This window comes from Sminthopsis crassicaudata, chromosome 1 (genome assembly GCF_048593235.1).
Source record: "Sminthopsis crassicaudata isolate SCR6 chromosome 1, ASM4859323v1, whole genome shotgun sequence".
NCBI lineage: Eukaryota > Metazoa > Chordata > Mammalia > Dasyuromorphia > Dasyuridae > Sminthopsis > Sminthopsis crassicaudata.
In genome coordinates, this window is record NC_133617.1 from 152,215,639 (window position 1) to 152,234,020 (window position 18,382).

Here is an 18,382-nt window from a genome sequence, read left to right on the forward strand (position 1 = left end):
ATATAAATGTCTATATAAACACACCCACACCCACACACACACACCCCTAGGAAAGCCTGGACCTAAGCTATCGAAGAGAGGAAAAAAAGAAGGCAGAAACATACACCTGATTTCTTGCCAGACTTTATAAAGATCATAAATTAAAAAAAAAAAAAAATAGAATGCCTTACCTTGGGAAACGTGCAATCACAACAGCTATGGTGCAGACAACACCAAAGAGTAGCCCCACATTAGCTGCGAAACATATTGTAAATATGTAGGTACTGACCCATATGCTCTGAAAAAAAAAAAATCAGATTTTAGGCCTCCTTTCATAAGGTAATGTCCCTAGTGACCAATTCTGGGCTACCCTCCAAGCCTCTTCCCATCCCCATGCCTTTGGGATTTATCATTTCTTTTAACAAATGGAAAAAACTGAAATCCAGTGAGAGAATGATGACAATTTGACTCCATCGAAAAGTGGATGACCAAGTTAAGATTAGAACTCCATTCTTTATGACTACAACCTCTTGCTTTAAATCTCATTAAAAGCTATATATGGCCATTGAACACAGTAATTTGCATTTCCAAATCCATGCATTAGGTTCCCAAAGTTTTTTCCCTTTTAAAAAGAAGTATTAATACAACAGATAGTCCCAGACTACCTTCATGTGATGAAGGGCAAGTCACCTAAATGCCCCCAGGCCACTTCTAAATCCTCTAAGCCACAGATGGAGTTGTAGATTTCAAACGACTTTCAAATATACATTAGGGGACTTTATACACTGAGGATTCCCATAAAGATGAAATTATGTCTGAGCATCCTGATACATCCATGCAAATAAATGTATACATGTATCTATTTTTAAGTATCTATTATTCATGCATCAACATTTTTTTTAAATACACTATGTGAATACATATAGAGTTGGAAGCTCTGCAGAACAATGTTATTAGTACCACTTTGTAGGAATGCTATAAAAGTTATGAACGTCTCTACATTAGTGTACCTCATTAGTTGTTAAAACAAATTTTTAAATGGGTGACCTCATCAATACTTCAATGTCAGCATATTTCTTCAAAAGGAAGAATGCAAGAAACCTTATTTCTTTTTTTTTCAGTTGAAATGTAAATTCCTCCATTAGAATCAAGAGTTTGCATCAAAATGTCTTATTACTATTTGCATTTTTTAACTTAAAAATACAAAGTTGGGATAGGGGGAAAGAGAAATAGAGAAGAGTGGGTGGTAAGAAGGAAGGAGAAACCTTTCAGCAACCTGGAAGGTTAAATATATTGTTAAATCCAAGAATGTTTAAGTACAAAAAGAAGACTTTACTTGTATTCAGTATTTTATGCAGTGAAATTAATATATACTAAAATATTTCCTATCTTCTTTAGTAGCATGATTTTTTGCTTTAATTATCTAGATAATGCCTTCCTCAACTCTTCATTTCACTTACCAATACAATTAAAGTCCTGTTCATTTCTTATTGGTTCTTCTATTCATAAAATTCCCTTTAGTGTCAGAATAGAAAATTCAATTGTTGACTGTTTCATTTCTGTATCCCTATAACTAAGCACACTGTCAACAAGAAATGTTTTGCTGACTCACCAACAAAATTATGTAAATATTAACTGTGATAGACTTGGCTCTTTTTAACAGAAGTGAATCAAGGAAATTCTAATAGACTTGTGATGGAGATAGCCCTCTGCATCCAGAGCGAGAACTTTGGAGACTGAATGTGGCATAGTATTTTCATCTTTTGTTGTTTGTTTGCTTGGATTTTTTTTCTTTCTCATGTTTCCCCCCCCTTTTTGATCTAATTTTTTCTTGTACTTTATGATGAATATATAGAAATATGTTTGGAAGACCTGCACATGTTTAACCTATATTGGATTTCTTGCTATCTAGGGGAGGAGAAGGGAGGGAAGGAGAAAAATTTGGAACATGAGGTTTTGCAAAGGTGAATGTGAAAACTTACTTTGCTTGTATTTGGAAAAATAAAAAGCTATTATTTTAAAAAATAAAGAAGTGTTTATTGATTAATGGGATAGGACAATGATAATCTCAATGTATTACCCTCAACTTTTCCCAGGATTAGGGATTAAAAAAAAAACCAAAAAAAAAAACATGTCCACACATGGCTTTTCTTGTGATAACTCTTCCTAGTACAGAATTGTCTTCTATTGATGGCAGACCTCATCCTAACTTATTGTGACTATCCAATACATTTTCTAAATTTTCACCTCTGCAAGCCATGCCATTAACTACAGAATTACCTGACAATCATTAAATGGTTCTGGTCCTTAGTTTTTTAAACTCTGAATCCTTTTTTTTTTTTTTTTTTTGCAAATGAGGGGCAGTTAGATGGCACAGTGATCTGGAATTAGGAAAATTTCCTCCTGAGTACAAATCTGGCCTCAGGCACTTAGTATATGACGCTGGGCAAGTCACATAACCCTGTTTGTCTCAGTTTCCTCTTCATTTCATCAAGATGGAGAAGAAAATGGCAAAACACCCTATTATCTTGGTTAAGAAAACTCCAAATAGGATCATAAAATGTCTGACAATGTTGGAAATTACTGAAATGTAAATGAGAAGTTGAGGGAAAAGTGGCTTGGTTTTCTATTCCTTAGCAACAAATGTGTCTTCTCTGCTGGGAAGTTCAATGATATTCTTGGCTTTTGACATGCAAATGAGCTACTCAAAACCCAGTATCCTTTATAAGAGAAAACAAGTATACTCAAAATTGCATACATTTTATAAAGTTCAAAATAGTCCACTAATATATAAAAGGAGTTTATCCTTTAGAAAGAACAAATATATTCTGAATGGAAAGGGCTCTTTTATTACCTCTAAAACTTGTCCCTTTGAGTCCTAAAAATTCCAGAAACCTAAAAGGAAACATGTATATTTCCTTTATGTGTATGTCTCATTTATTTAATTAAATATGTACATTTATATTAATATGTACCTGCTGGCACTTATCAATAACATTCAAGTTTATGGTTCCACAGAGAAAGTGTTGAAAAACTTCTGAAAATGGAATGAATGGTCACCACCTTAGAAAGGAGCTGGTTCTCCATCATTAGAAATCCCTACATGAAATGAAAATTTGCTGGGCATGTAGCAGAGGGAATTCTTGCTCAGATATGGGACTTTTAGAGGACCTTCCATTTCTTAAAGTTTTGTTGGGTTTTTTTTTTTATTCCACAATTTCCTAGAATTACAACTATATGCATTTAAAGTGATATTAAAAATCATCATTTATTGTGTCTCACTGCACACTGCCCTATATTGCTGCATATATCTATAGTCCTAGATTTAACTAGGAATATGTTTTTCACTTCTAAACATGTTTTTCTATTTTTCTGCATTTTTCATGAAAGTCAAACTAGAGAAAGACTTAATGACAAGGCAGCTTGGGAAGCAGATCCCTTGATACCAACTCAAGGAGGGTTGTAAAAGTCCCCTTTGATTTGAAAGAAATAAATATTGTGAGACACAAAGTTGGAAATGGTTGACACAGTTACCCACATTTCTTGGTACTAGATTATACCCTATTGAAAGAGTACTTATTGAATCATAATCTTCTGCCTTATTCCACTAGGAGGATTCAGCTATTCTGTGCCAACCACCTATTTCAGCAGTCCCTAACAACTGTATAATTTTGAAAGGCAGCTAACATACTTAAGTAATAGTAACAATTCACATTTTGTACGGCCATTTATGATTATAAAGCACTTATATTAATTTACTCTTTAGGCCAGTATTATAAGTTAGGCAGTAGAATATTATTATCTTCCAGAAGGCATTGCCTATGAATACCATTATGCTAGTCTCTGACCATTTGGGGGACAAGAGAGGAAGAGAAGAAAGCATCTGTTAGAGGGAAATCTTGAAATTAGATCTTTCTGACTCTTTATCCATTACTCTTTTTATCTATTTGTTGTTGAGTCATTTCATTTGTGTCCAATTCTTTATGACCCCTTTGCATTTTTCTTGGCAAAGATATTGGGGTAGTCTGCTATTTTCTTATCTAGCTCCATTTACAGATGAGGAAACTGAGGCAAACAGGGTTAAATGACTTGCCCAGAGTCACACAGCGATTAAGTATCTGAGACCAGATTTGAACTTAGATATTCCTGATGTTAAGCCCAGCATGCTATACACTATGTCACCTAGGCACATTACTCTAAGAGTTCTTCTGTGACCTCTTTGGAAGTCTGGCTTAGCATACAGAACTATTCCCAGAATAATGTTTCTAAAAGTTTAAAATAAAAATGAAGGAAACCAATTATGTTGGAATATAAGCTATAAAAATATCAAGAAAAATCAGTTCAAGGACCTCATGTCAAGAACCCCTGTATTATATCTATCATTCTGTGTCTTTGACCATTCCTCTAAAGTAGTCTAAAAGATCTTAGTCACTGTGAATTGCAACCATGTCTATGCAGTGGTCTGAGTGTATCTGAATGTTGCAGAGGAAAAAAAAAAAAAAAAAGAACTGAATGCCCTAAATTCCCCCATCCATTATACAATGTTTGACTTATGGTGGCAAACTGAAAGTCTTGCTCTTAGTAACTAATGGAGATACACAGACAGGGTTGGTATCTAAAACCAATCAAACTGTTCAGTCCAATCTAGTTATATTTTTAATGCTATTTTCAGACTTGCCTAGAAATTTGTTTTTTCCCCTCAAAGCCTACAATAACCCCTACAGGCAAATGAATGCCTTTGGAAGTCAAATCAACTTTCAGATCTTGAGGAAGTCATTTAGTAAACTGTGTTGATACATATGATAGTAGAATATTTCTGAAAAGCATCCCAACTTCAATTTTAAGTAAAACTGAGAAGTATTATAAAGGGCAAAATATTATTTTCAAAGTCAGAAGATACAGTGTTGAATAATAGGTCTGTTACATAAGAAACAATTGATTTACTTAATTCTTCTATTTTCTTTTCCAAGGTGCAACTCTGAAATGCAAAACATAGAAACAAAATGCCTGATAGGAAATTGAAACTCAAGATAAATAGAGAAATTTACATAACACCTACTATGTGGCAGTCACCATGCTAAGAGCCACCATGTAGTATTTCCTTTGATCCTCACAACCACTTTGGGTGATGGTATTATTAAGATCCCATTTTACAGTGGAGGAAATGGAGACAAAAAGAGGTTAAATGACTTGCCTAAAGTAGCACAGCTAATAAAAGATCTGAGGCTAGATATAAACTCAGGACATCTTCACTTCAGATTTAATACAGTATCTGCTAGACTATCTAGCTCCTATTAAGAGAGCATTCAATTTTCCTAACTGTTTTCAAGTCACATATACCAAGAGAGTGACATCCCAGGTTACTTTGAAAAAACTGGTATACGTTCTCACTGGGTCACTATTAGTAATCCCCTGAAGATGAAGAATGAGACAGTTCCAATTGATTAATGATGAACAGAATCAGCTACACCCAGAGAAGGAACACTGGGAAATGAGTGTAAAGAACTCATTTTTTTTTCTTCCCAAGTTATTTTTTCCTTCTGAATCCAATTCTTCCTGTGCAACAAGAGAACTGTTTGGTTCTGCACACATATATTGTATCTTAGGATATACTATAACATATTTAACATGTATAATACTGCTTGCCATCTAGGGGAAGGGGTGGAGGGAGGGAAGGGAAAAGTCAGAACAGAAGTGAGTGCAAGGAATAATGTTGTAAAAAATTACCCAAGCATATATAGTGTCAATAAAAAAGTTATTTTTTTTTAAAATGAAGAATGAGAGATGTACCAGAAGGCTTACATTAGGGAAAATATTGTTATGTTTTTCCAAAAAGGGAAGAGAATTGGGACTGTAAATTATAAACTTATGAGTTTGATTCCAATTCTTGTCAAAATTCTAGAAAAGATTATTAATACAATGGTTAATATAATCATCTAAAAGATTAAGCAGTAACTACAAAAAGTAAATATAGCTTCATAAAGACAAAATCATATGCTGTACATGTGAGTTACAAGATGGAGAATAGATCTTTCAAATATAACTCTTCTTCTCCAACAATAGCAAAAATAGAAAAAATTCTCCAAATTTACATTAGTTAAAATTCCATCCACAAGCGGATAATATAATTGACCTCCATACTAGGTAAAGCCTTGTGAAAATAACAGAAAAGAGCCAACACCCAAAAGTCCCCAGTCACTTCAAATCTCCCAGCCTTCTATGCACTAGAGAAAACTAGAATAGACAGTTTAGTAAACTTTAGTTTTAATCTTCTGTTGGAATGTGGCAGACCTTTATCCAGTTCTCTCAAGAAAATAATTTACTTTGAACTCTCCACACCCACAAAGGAGATGAAAAATCTTGGTTTTGTTCAGTTGCATAATTAAAAATGAATGAAAACACAAAGAGAGAGGGAAAGTGGTTATATAGATAAATGGAGACTTTCTGTGCCTTAGGAAAAGGGGTCTAGGAATATAGATAGAGTTAATACTTCACTGGTAAAATTTACACCCAATAGAGACTCAGCTAGGTCTCTACAATTCCCAACTAGAGAAGGCTGGGGACAACTAATCTCTGGAATGTATGCTAGAGAAAATGTGAAAACCATGGTAATGATAGTGGAAAGGACCAGAGAGTGCGAAAAGAAGACTGAGATAAAGTATGAGCCATAGAAGAAATATTATAAAGACAAAAAAGTCAAAAGAAGAGATAAGGAGGCAAACCAACACTAGGACTCTTGAAGACAGAAGGAAAATTTAACAAAAATTTTAAAAACAGACCAAAACATTGTAAGTAATGCTTTAGAGAAACCAAACCAAAAACTTCTAATGAAAAAAGAAAATGAAATAATACATTCTTTGTATTTCCCAGAGTTTGTGTTACATTATATATAAGAACTTGCAAAACAATTCAAAAGATATAAAAATTTTTGAAGATATCATTAAGATGAAGATTATGTCAGAAATTATAGTTTTGCAAAAGATTAAAAAATAAGATAAAGAGTAGATAACTTAGAATGTGTGATGAAGAATATATCTTTAAGAAAGGGAATGAAAAATATGGAATTCAAAATACAGAAAGGAAAAAAATTAGCATAAGGTAACTTTGAAAAAAATGATAATTGTTTATAAGCCGAAATACAAGAAAACTCTTGTTCAGAAGTTTAATTTGAAATTTTAAAAGCAAATGACAATGTAAGAGGAATCAGTATGTGATACTAGAAAGAAGAATGAGCTTGGAATCACAGGACTTAAATGCAAATTCTGGTTCTACACTTCAGAGAGTCATCTAAACTCTTTCTGTCTATTTTTATTAATTTATTTTAGAGGCAAAGGTATGAACTAAATAACTTTTAATTCTTTTTCATCTCTAGATGTATGATACCACGATTGATAGAATTTAATGGAAATTGACAAAGAAAATCTCAAACTTGAAGGTCCAAGGCATAGAATCATTCAATTCCACAATTTTGAGATTATATAAATACATATAGTTAAGCATATATGTAAATATACAATAAATACATCCCAAAAGCTTTTTGCAAATATTTTCCAATATTTTCTCATATTACATATGTGTGTATGTATATCTTGTGAAGCATAATAATTATTTAAAAAAAAAAACTAACATAACATGAACTTTCAAAATAAAAGAAGCATTCAAATCACTCCAAAGAAACCTGAACTCCATAAAGCATTCACAATATGGACATTCCAAACATGAGACACACAAAAAAGCTAAACACATAGAATTTAAAAATAAACAATATCATTTTTCTACTAAGACAAGCAAGACAAGGCTCATGCCAAGGAAGGAAAGAAGGAAACCTGATTAAGGGTTTAAAGAAAAAAAAAATTAGTGATAAAAATGTTAGACCCAATCCCTGATACCCTGATATGGGTAAGGACAGATGGCATACTGATCAGATGGCACAACAATGAGAGAGATAAGTAAGGTGCTAGAAGATAGAGTTGGGATTTTAGAAATTGATAAAAGAGAAAAAAGGAACAATATACAAAAAATATTTTCAGCAACTCTTTTTGTGATGGCAAAGAAATGGAAACTGAGGGAATGTTTATCAACTAAGGAACAGCAGAATAAGTTATGATATAAGCATATGAATGTAATATAATGCGATTATAAAGAATTATAAAGGAGATGACTTCAGAAAAGCCTGGGAATATTTTTGGACTAATGCAAAGTGAACTGAGTAGAACCAAAAGAACAATTTATAGAATATCAACAGTATTGTAAAGATAATCAACTTTGAAAGATTTAGGTACTCTGATCAACGATAATTGTGAAAAACAAATGACAAAGCATGTTATATACATCTCAAGAGAATGCACACTAAGAGTATGGATGAAAATATTTTCTTTACATCTTTTTTTTTCCTAGGGAGTTGTAAATGGGGGAGGGAATTGGCTAATGAGGGAATTTGTTTATCATGATTATACATATTTCTAATTGGTTTGAATTTTTTATCTTCTCAATTTATTGGAGATAGGAAGATGTGGAAGGGAGAGAATTTGGAACTCAAAATAAAATTGAATTAAAAAAAGATTTTTTGAAATTCAAAAAATAAAAAGGTGAGATTAATAAAATTGAAAGTAAAAAAAAAACTATTGAATTAATTAATAAAAAAAGAATTTTTTTAGGCAAGAATACTGGGCTACATCTAACAAAATGAAATCTAATTGAAATAAATATGAAGTATTGCATTTAGTTTCAAAAATAAAACACTACAAGTAGAAGATGGGAAAGTTTTGCATAGAGAATGCCACTTAAACAATGTAGGAATTTGAGGCAATTGTTAACTCAATATGAGTCAAAATTATAATATTGAACCTAAGGAAATTACTGAAATCTTGACTTGGGCTGCATTTAGAGACATGGCATATTTGCCATACTTGTGAGAATGCATGTGGAATATGAAGTACAGTTTTGGGTGCTGCATTTTAGGACAGAAATAATAATTGATAATCTGGAAAGCATTCAGAGCAGGGGAATCAGGATGATTAAGGGTAGAGATGACAGTCATAGGATAATACTATCAATAAATTGAGCATTAGAAAAAGACTTTCAGAGATAATTTAATAACCCTCCCTCCATAACTTTTATAAGACCAAGAAGGGTAAAGGGTAAAGTCATTGCCTTAGATCATAAAGGTGATTTAGATGATTGCCCTCTAATGCCATGTAATGATCAATTGAAAGAATTGGGAGTGAATCACCTGATAAAGAGATGGTTTAGGAGTAGAAATGAGAAGTTTCTCCATGTATCTGCAGTGCCATCATACGGAAGGGGGGCTGTTTCGTTCCATAAAGCAGAATGAGGAATAATGGGTCACCTGTAGAAAGGGGGAAGCTATGGGGGTATTATGAAAGGAGGTGGAAATGCTTTCAAGGCTTGGGCTACAGCCAGGATAGGGTACAAATGCATGAAATGGAAAATCATATATGTGGAACAATAATAAAGCTAATATGTCTAGACCATCAAGTGGGGAAGGAAGGAAGGCTGGATGTTTAAAGCTTCAAATGTTAAACAATTTCTTATTTGATCTTAGAGGTAATAAGAATCCTAAATAAAGAAACTGGTTTACTATCAATATCACTTTCATGTTACTCTGATTCTGACTAGGTTCAGAAATTATTGTCATGGCCCACTTTGTTTACTATGTCCTGATTTTACTAATACATACAATAGTATTATAAGGCAAAATATACCCCAGGTTAAAACATCCTAACCAATCACATATACTGCCCCCTACAGAGCACAGCCAGTCCCATCAGCCAGACTGATATTTGACTGATTGATTCCTCTTCTAACAGTAATGTCTGAGTCCTCAGTGGTTGGCAGAACATGCTGTATTCATTGCAAGCTAAGTGTCAGGCTTATTAGCTGATAGGTAGCCAAGAAAATAACAACCTGCCCAAATCCTTCCTGCCACTGACCATCTGAAAAAAGTTGCTGATCTATCTCCAGCAAGAACATGACAGGGTGAGAAAGGAAAAAGAAGTCTGGACATCATTTGATTTTTAGGAAAGCTGACAAGAGTATTAAGTTTTCTAACAGAGTTAGACATTCTTGACCTCATTCACAATAACAAAAACAGAAGTGTGGGAAGGGAGAGCCAAAATACTCACTCTCTCACCTACGAGTCACCCTTTAGGATGCTTATCATGGCTTTCCCCCAATACATTATTATCTAGTACCCAGATATGAAAGAAAGCAGATTTGTTGATTCTGAATTATTTGTTGATTCATAGACAATTGCTGAATTGAAAGAGTGCCTTGGCAAGTAACCATAAGAAACTGAGATTATCCAATTAGAATGTTCTCCAGACATACATTGTATGTCCAATATTTATTTCAAAAGCGGGCTTTTTATCCATTTTTTGCAGAGTTTCAGTAGTTACACAGATAACTCAGAGTTATACAAATAGAATCGCTTATAACTGTTACTTTTTCAAATAGTAGCATTCTACTCTAGTCATTACCTACAGTTAACCACGTTTTCTAGTTACTGCCTATATCAACAAGTTGCCTGAGTCACAACACAAAGCTGATAACAGCAATTCCACTAGTATCAGCTTACATTTAAAATGCTCTTTATGGATCATGGATCATGAAGCATTTTCCTTGGAACAAATAACTGAACTCCTAATAGTAATAGGTCACATTCAAATAACACTTAACAGTTTACAAAGAATTTTCTTTGGATCTATCCCTTGAGGTAGATTTCATAAATATTATCCCCATTTTACAAAGTAGGTATGAGAATCTGTGGAAAGCTCACTTGCCCAAAGTTCTAGCTCCTGAATGGGCTGAAATGTGATCTTTGAACAACAAAATCTGTTGCTTTTTCTCCACCTAACTATACTGGGTGGTTTCATTTTGTCTTTGGGAAATACCTGGGGTGGTGTCTGGCAGAGTAGGTGCTAAATAAATACTTATCAATTGCTGGATTAATTCTAGAATTTACTTCCATTATATTTTCCATTTGCATATAATCCAGTTATATTGGTTCATTAAATATGCTCTTATATCTAGTAAAATGTGGAGTCATTCAACATAAACGTATTCAACTTTCTCTGATCAAACTTATATGTCAAAATAGCATCAATTTCATTTAACTTATAAGCAAGGAATTGTCACACTAATTAACATATACTCATTTAAAGAAAATTCTAGTTCTATAATACTTCTATATTCTACAAAAACATCCATTGGAGATTATGGAGCCCAACACCCTCATATTAGATGTCAATCCAGAGATATTAAGTGATTTGCCCATTATCTCACAGCTGGTAAGTATCTGAAACAGAATTTGAACCTGGATCTTTTTTTACTTCAAATTCATCTACTACACCATACTGTCTCTCAAAATTCGTAGTCCTCCAGGGAAATACAGTCCTTGAAAATGGTGGAGCATTTCTTTAGGATAATTTTGTGCCAATGAGTGACAACCAGATAAAAAGAAGAAATTATCTTATAAAAATGCAATGAAAGGAAAAAGCAATATAGAGGAAACTAGTGGGGTGAAAAGGAAACAAAGTATACTTCTGAAAAGCTTTGGAAGATTTCTGAAATTCTAGAGAGATAAAAAAACTGGAAGAAGACTTTTCAAAGAGTTCATAGATAAAATTATGAGGAACTTTTAAAGTAGTATGCAGAATAATATTGGGATTGAGAAGATAAGGGAGGGAATGATTAGGAATAAGAGAATAAAGGGGAAAGATAATGAGAATAGGGTAATAGGAAAGGATATAAGGAAAAATAATGAGTAAAAATAAGATGGAGGGAAATTAACAATAATAACTTTGAACGTGAAAGGTGAATTCACTCATAAAACAGAAACAGGCAGAAGAATGGCTTAAAAATAAGAATCTAGCAATAGGATGCTTGCAAGAAACATTTAAGAATGAGAGATAAACAGAGAATTAATAGTAATACTGTTTTAAGAACAACTTTGAGCAAATAAGTTATTTTGATTATTACAAATATCCAAATTAACTATAAAGGACACAAAAAAGTCATTATCTGTATCCAGAGAACTGATAGATATATAGAACAATTTTACATATATGAGTATGTATATATATATATATATATGCGTGTATATATGTGTGTATGCATGTATATATAATATGTATGCATGTAGATATATATACAATACACACATATGTAAAATGATAGCTGTCTCTGAGGCAGGGCAGGGGCAGAAAGGGAAGCAGAAAAAAGTAAATTTACATAATTACTGTTGTATATTTGAAAAGAATAATTAGTTGTACATAATAGATTTACAATTTCATGTGCAATCATATTTTTCTCGTACTATATTATGGAAGTTTTCTTCCATAAATTAAAAATAAAATAAAAAGAAGTCAAAGCCTTAAATACTCCATGGTTTATTTTCCTCATGAGATGGAAAGCCTCCAAGAATAGAGTTTGATTTCCAAAAACTGTTCCCTTAGCTAGGAAGTTACCTAAGATTATATTTGATTTCTCTTTTCTAACAAATACTGCAAGTAAGTTGAAGAGGTTGGAGATAGGATTTGAGAGAAGAAAAGAGCCTCTGTAGTTCTTTGTGGGAAACCTGTGTGGGCCCCATGGGACAAGTAGAGAGAAAACCAGGTGCTCCTGATGATGTGACATGCTTTCCTAAGACAAGAGGTTTGAGGACTGTAGTACATGGGGAGAAATCCAAAGAGGGGTCCCTTGGTTTGACATGGCATTTGTGTCAAATATGACAAGAATAATGAAATATAATGGAAAAGCTCTGGAAATATTCTTTGCCCCTTATAAAAAACTTTGCTAATTGTGAAGCTGTTCGCTGACAGCTGTGTAAAAGAACAACCTGCAATTTGGTTGAAAAACCAGCAGAAAATGAGGATTGACAACACTGTAAGGGATTAGAGAATTATAAGCAGAGTGCCAAGCTACACTCAATAGGCAGCCCAAGTACCAATCCATCAATCAATTAATAGGCATTTATTAACTATGGAGAAGTGCATCATTTGAGACTTAGCCACAAAACTTTCCCCACATTTGCTTAGTCTCAGTCATGTACTGAAAAGGAAGCCAGCCACACTAGTAATGATGGTTGAAAGCTCTGCCAAGTATTTATCTACAAGGGCCTAATTGCATATAGGTATCTGGCATAAGGTTGAGCAGTGATGGAAGATTTCTATTGATCTGAAAATAAACATTTTCATTCTTTGTGCCCTGGAATATATGCATTTACAAAGGGAATTTATGATTATTAATAAGATATTTGTAAAAAGCACTTAGCATAATATCTAGCACATAGTAGGTTCTTAATGAACGCTTTTTAAAAAATGATTGGGGAAAACACACTATGCTGTCAGAAACATCCAGCTTCTCTGTGAAAAGGAAATAAAACAGATACAGGCCAATGTAAAACCCAGATCTTGGTGACAAGTGTTAAGTCACTGACCCGAGTCATGTTTTTATGGATAAATCTTTGTCTTCCTTCCTCTATGACTTGGCTAATTATAAAACTACTACTTTACTCACATGGAAGATATAAATAAAGAAAGGGATGAGAATGGATCTCTGGTTCATCATCAAAGAGAATTATCTCTACTAATATAGGTGAGTACCTTACCTGAGTGAGTTGCCTAGGAGACAGGTATCAAATACCAGCCCCATGAGACCACGAGGAGAGTGGCCTGTACAAGATTAAAACGTAATTAAACATATAGCAAAGTAAATTAAAATAAAATAGGAGAGAGATGTTAGAATGTGCTTTTCTAAGTCAATATGTGGCCTACGGGAATTTTATGTATCTGTTGTTATTGTCACCATTGTTGAGTTATGTGGATCTCTTTATATCTCCCCATTTTGGGGTTTTTGAGCAAAGACACTTGCAATGATTTGCTACTTCCTTCTTAAGTGGATTAAGGCAAACATATGTTGCCCAGGGTCACACAGTGTCTGAGACCAGATTTTATCTCCCAACCCAGTTCTGTATCTCCTGAGCCACCTAGGTGCATCCTATGCAAGATTTAATGGTCCTCATTTACCACTGATACCACTAGAAAAGAGGTTATACAGGTTTATGCAACAAATATGTATCAAAGTCAAAAATTAAACCCAGATCTTATTGGATTTGAGGGAGATTTCTATCCATTATGCAGCATTCACTGCTTTTCAAGTAAAGGAGAGGTAGATGAAGCTAGCTATTTATTTTTGTTTTGTTTTTCCCCAGTGGTACGTACATTCTGCTGCTGTGATGTTGTTACCTAAACTCCTTCTTCTGTAATCAAATTTGTAATTTGAATGCGAAACTGCCAAATAGGGTTCTATATTCAGATTGATCCTAATAGCAGATAAAAAAAATGAAATTTTCTTTGGCTATTGTTTATGAGACAGTACATGAGATAGTGTTCTGGTCACAGTTATAATGATAAAGTCCTGGGTGGGAATCTTTTCACAGACACTTAGTGGTTGTGTGACTTGGGTAATTCATTTAATTTCACTGCATTTATTTAATCAGGGGGTTGGACTTGATGACCAAGGGCTCTTCAAGCTCTAAATCTCCAACTTTTGCTGATCTGTTCAAAAGATTTTCCATAAAAGTTTTTTTTTATTTGCTCCACGTTAAATATATAAGGAGTTGGCCCAACATTCATGAAGCTCATATTCTTTAATAGTTAAAGCAGAACTTTGCCATGTGCTATTGGTGATTTTATTTCTATTGGCATATACTTCCTTGATGCATTGATTCCAGAATCAATTCACAAAGCAAACTGGATATTCCTTATCCTTTAAAATTAAATAGCATTTCAAAAGCTCTGCAACGACATATTACACATTAAAACTTGCCAGAATCCACTCTGTGTTTCTTTAAAAGAAATGTGTACATTTCTAGGCTATTATTGGGTACCTAGGGGGAAAAAAAAACTAGTAGCTTATAAAATACTTATGTCATTTCAGTAAATCCATTTTCTGGAGAAAGAAGACTCTAACCTTCCTTTGTAAGACATGTATTTAAGCCTCAGGGAGAAAAAAGGTTGATCAAATTTCACTTACCCAGTCTATTTTATCCACATTCCAGTATTTTTTTAAATCCCGGAACTGTATTAACATCCCTTTCAGTCCCACAACAATGATACTTGCAAGAACACACTATAAATTAGGGGAAAAAAAAGTTAATAATAAAAATTAATAATTCTTCCAAGTTATACACACATATTTATATATTTTTATACAAACGGAACTTATTCTAGATGGATGGATAGAGATAAACATTATATAGTTAGAGCAGTTGCTTAAAAGTCTTGATCAATAATGAATCTTTTCCTTATATTCAGAAGTAACATATTAACCTCCCATCCCAAGAAATTCATGATTAGTGCCATTCAGTTAAATAAGAGAGGTTCTGAGTTGCTAAGATGGAAGGTACATTAAGACAGTCCCAATTCCTGATTATAAAGAACTTTTCGCTGGCTACATAAGCCTAAATTGATACAGAATTTCTGCTTGATGAAAATCAAAAGATAAATAATAGAAATAATGTACACATATGTGTAAAAATTTCCCTAAAAGTTGTTTTGATAGACTTAAGAGAAATATTTACTCATGTAATCTAGAATTTTCTATTTTACTAAAAATGAACTTAACATTTGTTCCTCAAAGGAAATTGTGATATTCTTCTTTATATCTCACACATGAGAAAATTATGACAATTAATTAGGAATAGACTCTCTGGATCTCCAAATTATTTGCATCACTGAGATGTATTAGTCTGTTTAGTGCAGGCTGAAAATCTATCAATAAGGTTATAGAATGTTATGTGTAAACATATTTCAGAAATGAAGAGATTATCCTGTTCCCTCTTTCAATCTCACTAGAAAAGAAAATGAATCTATTTATAATGAGTTGTGCCAATACAGATTCTCATTTCAAAGTAAAAATCATACTGTACCATGGGCAACCAGTAAAGCAATGGTCCTACTGCATAGATGACAATCAAGACCAAAATACAAGATATTAGGCAAGCCACCTGAAACACACAACAAAAAACACAAAAATTTGAAAGAATTTTTCAGAATGTTTTTTCAAAAAATATAGCAAAATAAGGTATTACAACTTTCATTTGATTAAAGATTATCAGAAATTTTTAGAATTCCTAACAACTGCCAGAAAAGTAGCATGGCATACTGGAAAGAGCACAAAATTTGGCATATAAAGATAAATTCTACTTCTGTCACTTCAAGAGTTCTAATACCATAAGCAAATCACTTAAGCTTCCAGTAGAATTTGTTTTGTTTTTAGAAGAGAGTTCTTTTCCACTCTTCCTTCTTCTTTCCTCCCCTCCTCCTCCTCTTCTCCTTTCTTCTCTTTTCTATGTATAGCCTAGTTTACAGTGCAGAACATACTTAATAAATGCGTTTTGACTAATTGACTAATATAGACTCAGTTTCCTTCTCTTGTCAAATAGGGATGATGGAAGCTAAATGGCACAGTGGATAGAGTGTCAGACCTGGGGTCCAGAAGACTATTCTTCTTGATTTCAAATCTAGCTTCACACACTAATACAAATTCACATATTAGTGACCCTGGGAAAATCACAATAACCCTTTTATCTCAGTTTCCTCATCTGTAAAATTAACTGGACGAAAATGGCAAACTACTCCAGTATCTTTGCCCAGAGAACCCCAAATGGGGTCATAAAACTTTGAGCACAATGAAAAAGACTGAACAAAAGCAACAAAAATAAGGACAATAATTATTATAAAAATTCTTTTACACAGTTGGTTAGGACACAAAATCACAGATTTAGAGGTAGAAGGGACCTGAGAAGTCATCTAAGACTTCTCATTTTTATGCATGAGGAAATGGAGGCCCATTGAGGTTAAATTATTTGTCCAAAATAAAAAGATTGACTGATCTGGGATTCAAACAGATCCTTTAAAATTAGCTTTCTTTCAAAAAAGAGATTTATTTTCAAGTACTTTGAAATTCTTAAATTAATCTATAAATATTATCCATTAGTATATATAAAGAAAGTGAAATTGGTAAACTGGAACAGTCAGATAAAGTTGACAATGACAAAATATAATGGGTGTGTAAGTAACTTTTTGAAAGTTAATAGGCAAGTATGACTCATGATGAGACAGTATAGTGAGACTATGAGCTATAATGGTGGAAAGAATACCTCAATAAAATCATACATCTCTCTAAGCATCTTTATATATGAAACTGACAAAATATGTAAAGATGAGCATAGTATTGAAGCAATTACTACAGTGAAAACTAAGTAAATCTTCCAGAATAATTTGCATAAAGTGTTTCCCTTCTGTCAAAATTCCTGCCCCTAAAATTCACCCAAGGAAGATTTCTTTATTCGGTAAATGTTAGGTAACAATCGGAATTATAAATTTAAGTAGTTTTTTCTTCTCCTTTCTTCTTTTTTCTATGTATAGTCTATTTTTAATAGTGTCTGATGAAGAACATACTTAATAAATGCTTTCTGACTAACTGACTAATATAGACTCAATTTCCTTCTCTTGTCAAGTGATTGAATAGATTCTCACTGAAAATATTAAGTGACTTGTTTGCCCTTGCTCAGATAATTGGTCAATGTAAGAAGCAGAAGTCACATCTTTCTAGACTGATCCTCTATCTTGCCATATTGCTCTCACTGTTCTGGATATGAAGGGGATGATCAACCTGACTAGAAATTCTAAGGATGCCAAAGAGAAGTCACTCTTATACTACTAAATCATTTCTATATTGAAGTCATATGTAAAGAATTTATATTTTTGTGTTCTCATATGGTGTGAGTTTTTGCTTAGACCATAAATATATCAACCAGTATATCATGAGACATCAGTGGTTGAGCGCAAGAGTACTTATGCATTCCATTGTGATGACATGGTTAAAAAAAAAAAAAAATCCAGGGACAGGCTACTGGTAGGAATCAGGGTTTCTTTGTGAACTGAAGAGCACAGGCATAAGTGTATTAGAAGACACAAATCAGGAATGAACAGAACTATGTGGAGTACACATATATGCAACTTTTCGTTCAGGAATTACATCATATAAATCTGAAGTTCATAAAATAACCACCCAAAATGTGAGAACTGAAAGATTTTAGAATCTATCTAAGTCAATGGTGGATAAGAAAAATAGATATTAAACATAGTTAAATGATTAAATAACCTGTCCAAAATCACATAGCTAGCAAATAGTCAAGTTCAAATATTCTGCCTCCAAAATAATCTATCACTGTCATCATGTTCACAAGCTGAACATTATTAAAATGGAATGAAAATGAATAATATAGTCTGCCAAAATAAAAAAATAACCTATCTCTAATTAGTCTAATGCTGTGTTTGGAATATAAAGTTCAAGATATGTAGATCTATACTAG

General features: G+C 33.1%; 1 protein-coding gene across 3 annotated transcripts in view; it reads right to left on the reverse strand.

Annotated features, from left to right (window-relative positions):
* SLC26A7 (solute carrier family 26 member 7) overlaps positions 1-18,382 on the reverse strand; it is a 273,392-nt gene that overhangs the window by 37,276 nt on the left and 217,734 nt on the right. For all 3 annotated transcript variants that reach the window (XM_074269726.1, XM_074269721.1, XM_074269713.1), the window contains 3 exons: positions 15,932-16,009; positions 15,037-15,132; positions 171-277 (listed from right to left, as the gene is read on the reverse strand). In XM_074269726.1, the coding sequence (XP_074125827.1) occupies positions 171-277; positions 15,037-15,132; positions 15,932-16,009 (281 nt within the window). The remainder of the gene's footprint in view (positions 1-170; positions 278-15,036; positions 15,133-15,931; positions 16,010-18,382) is intronic.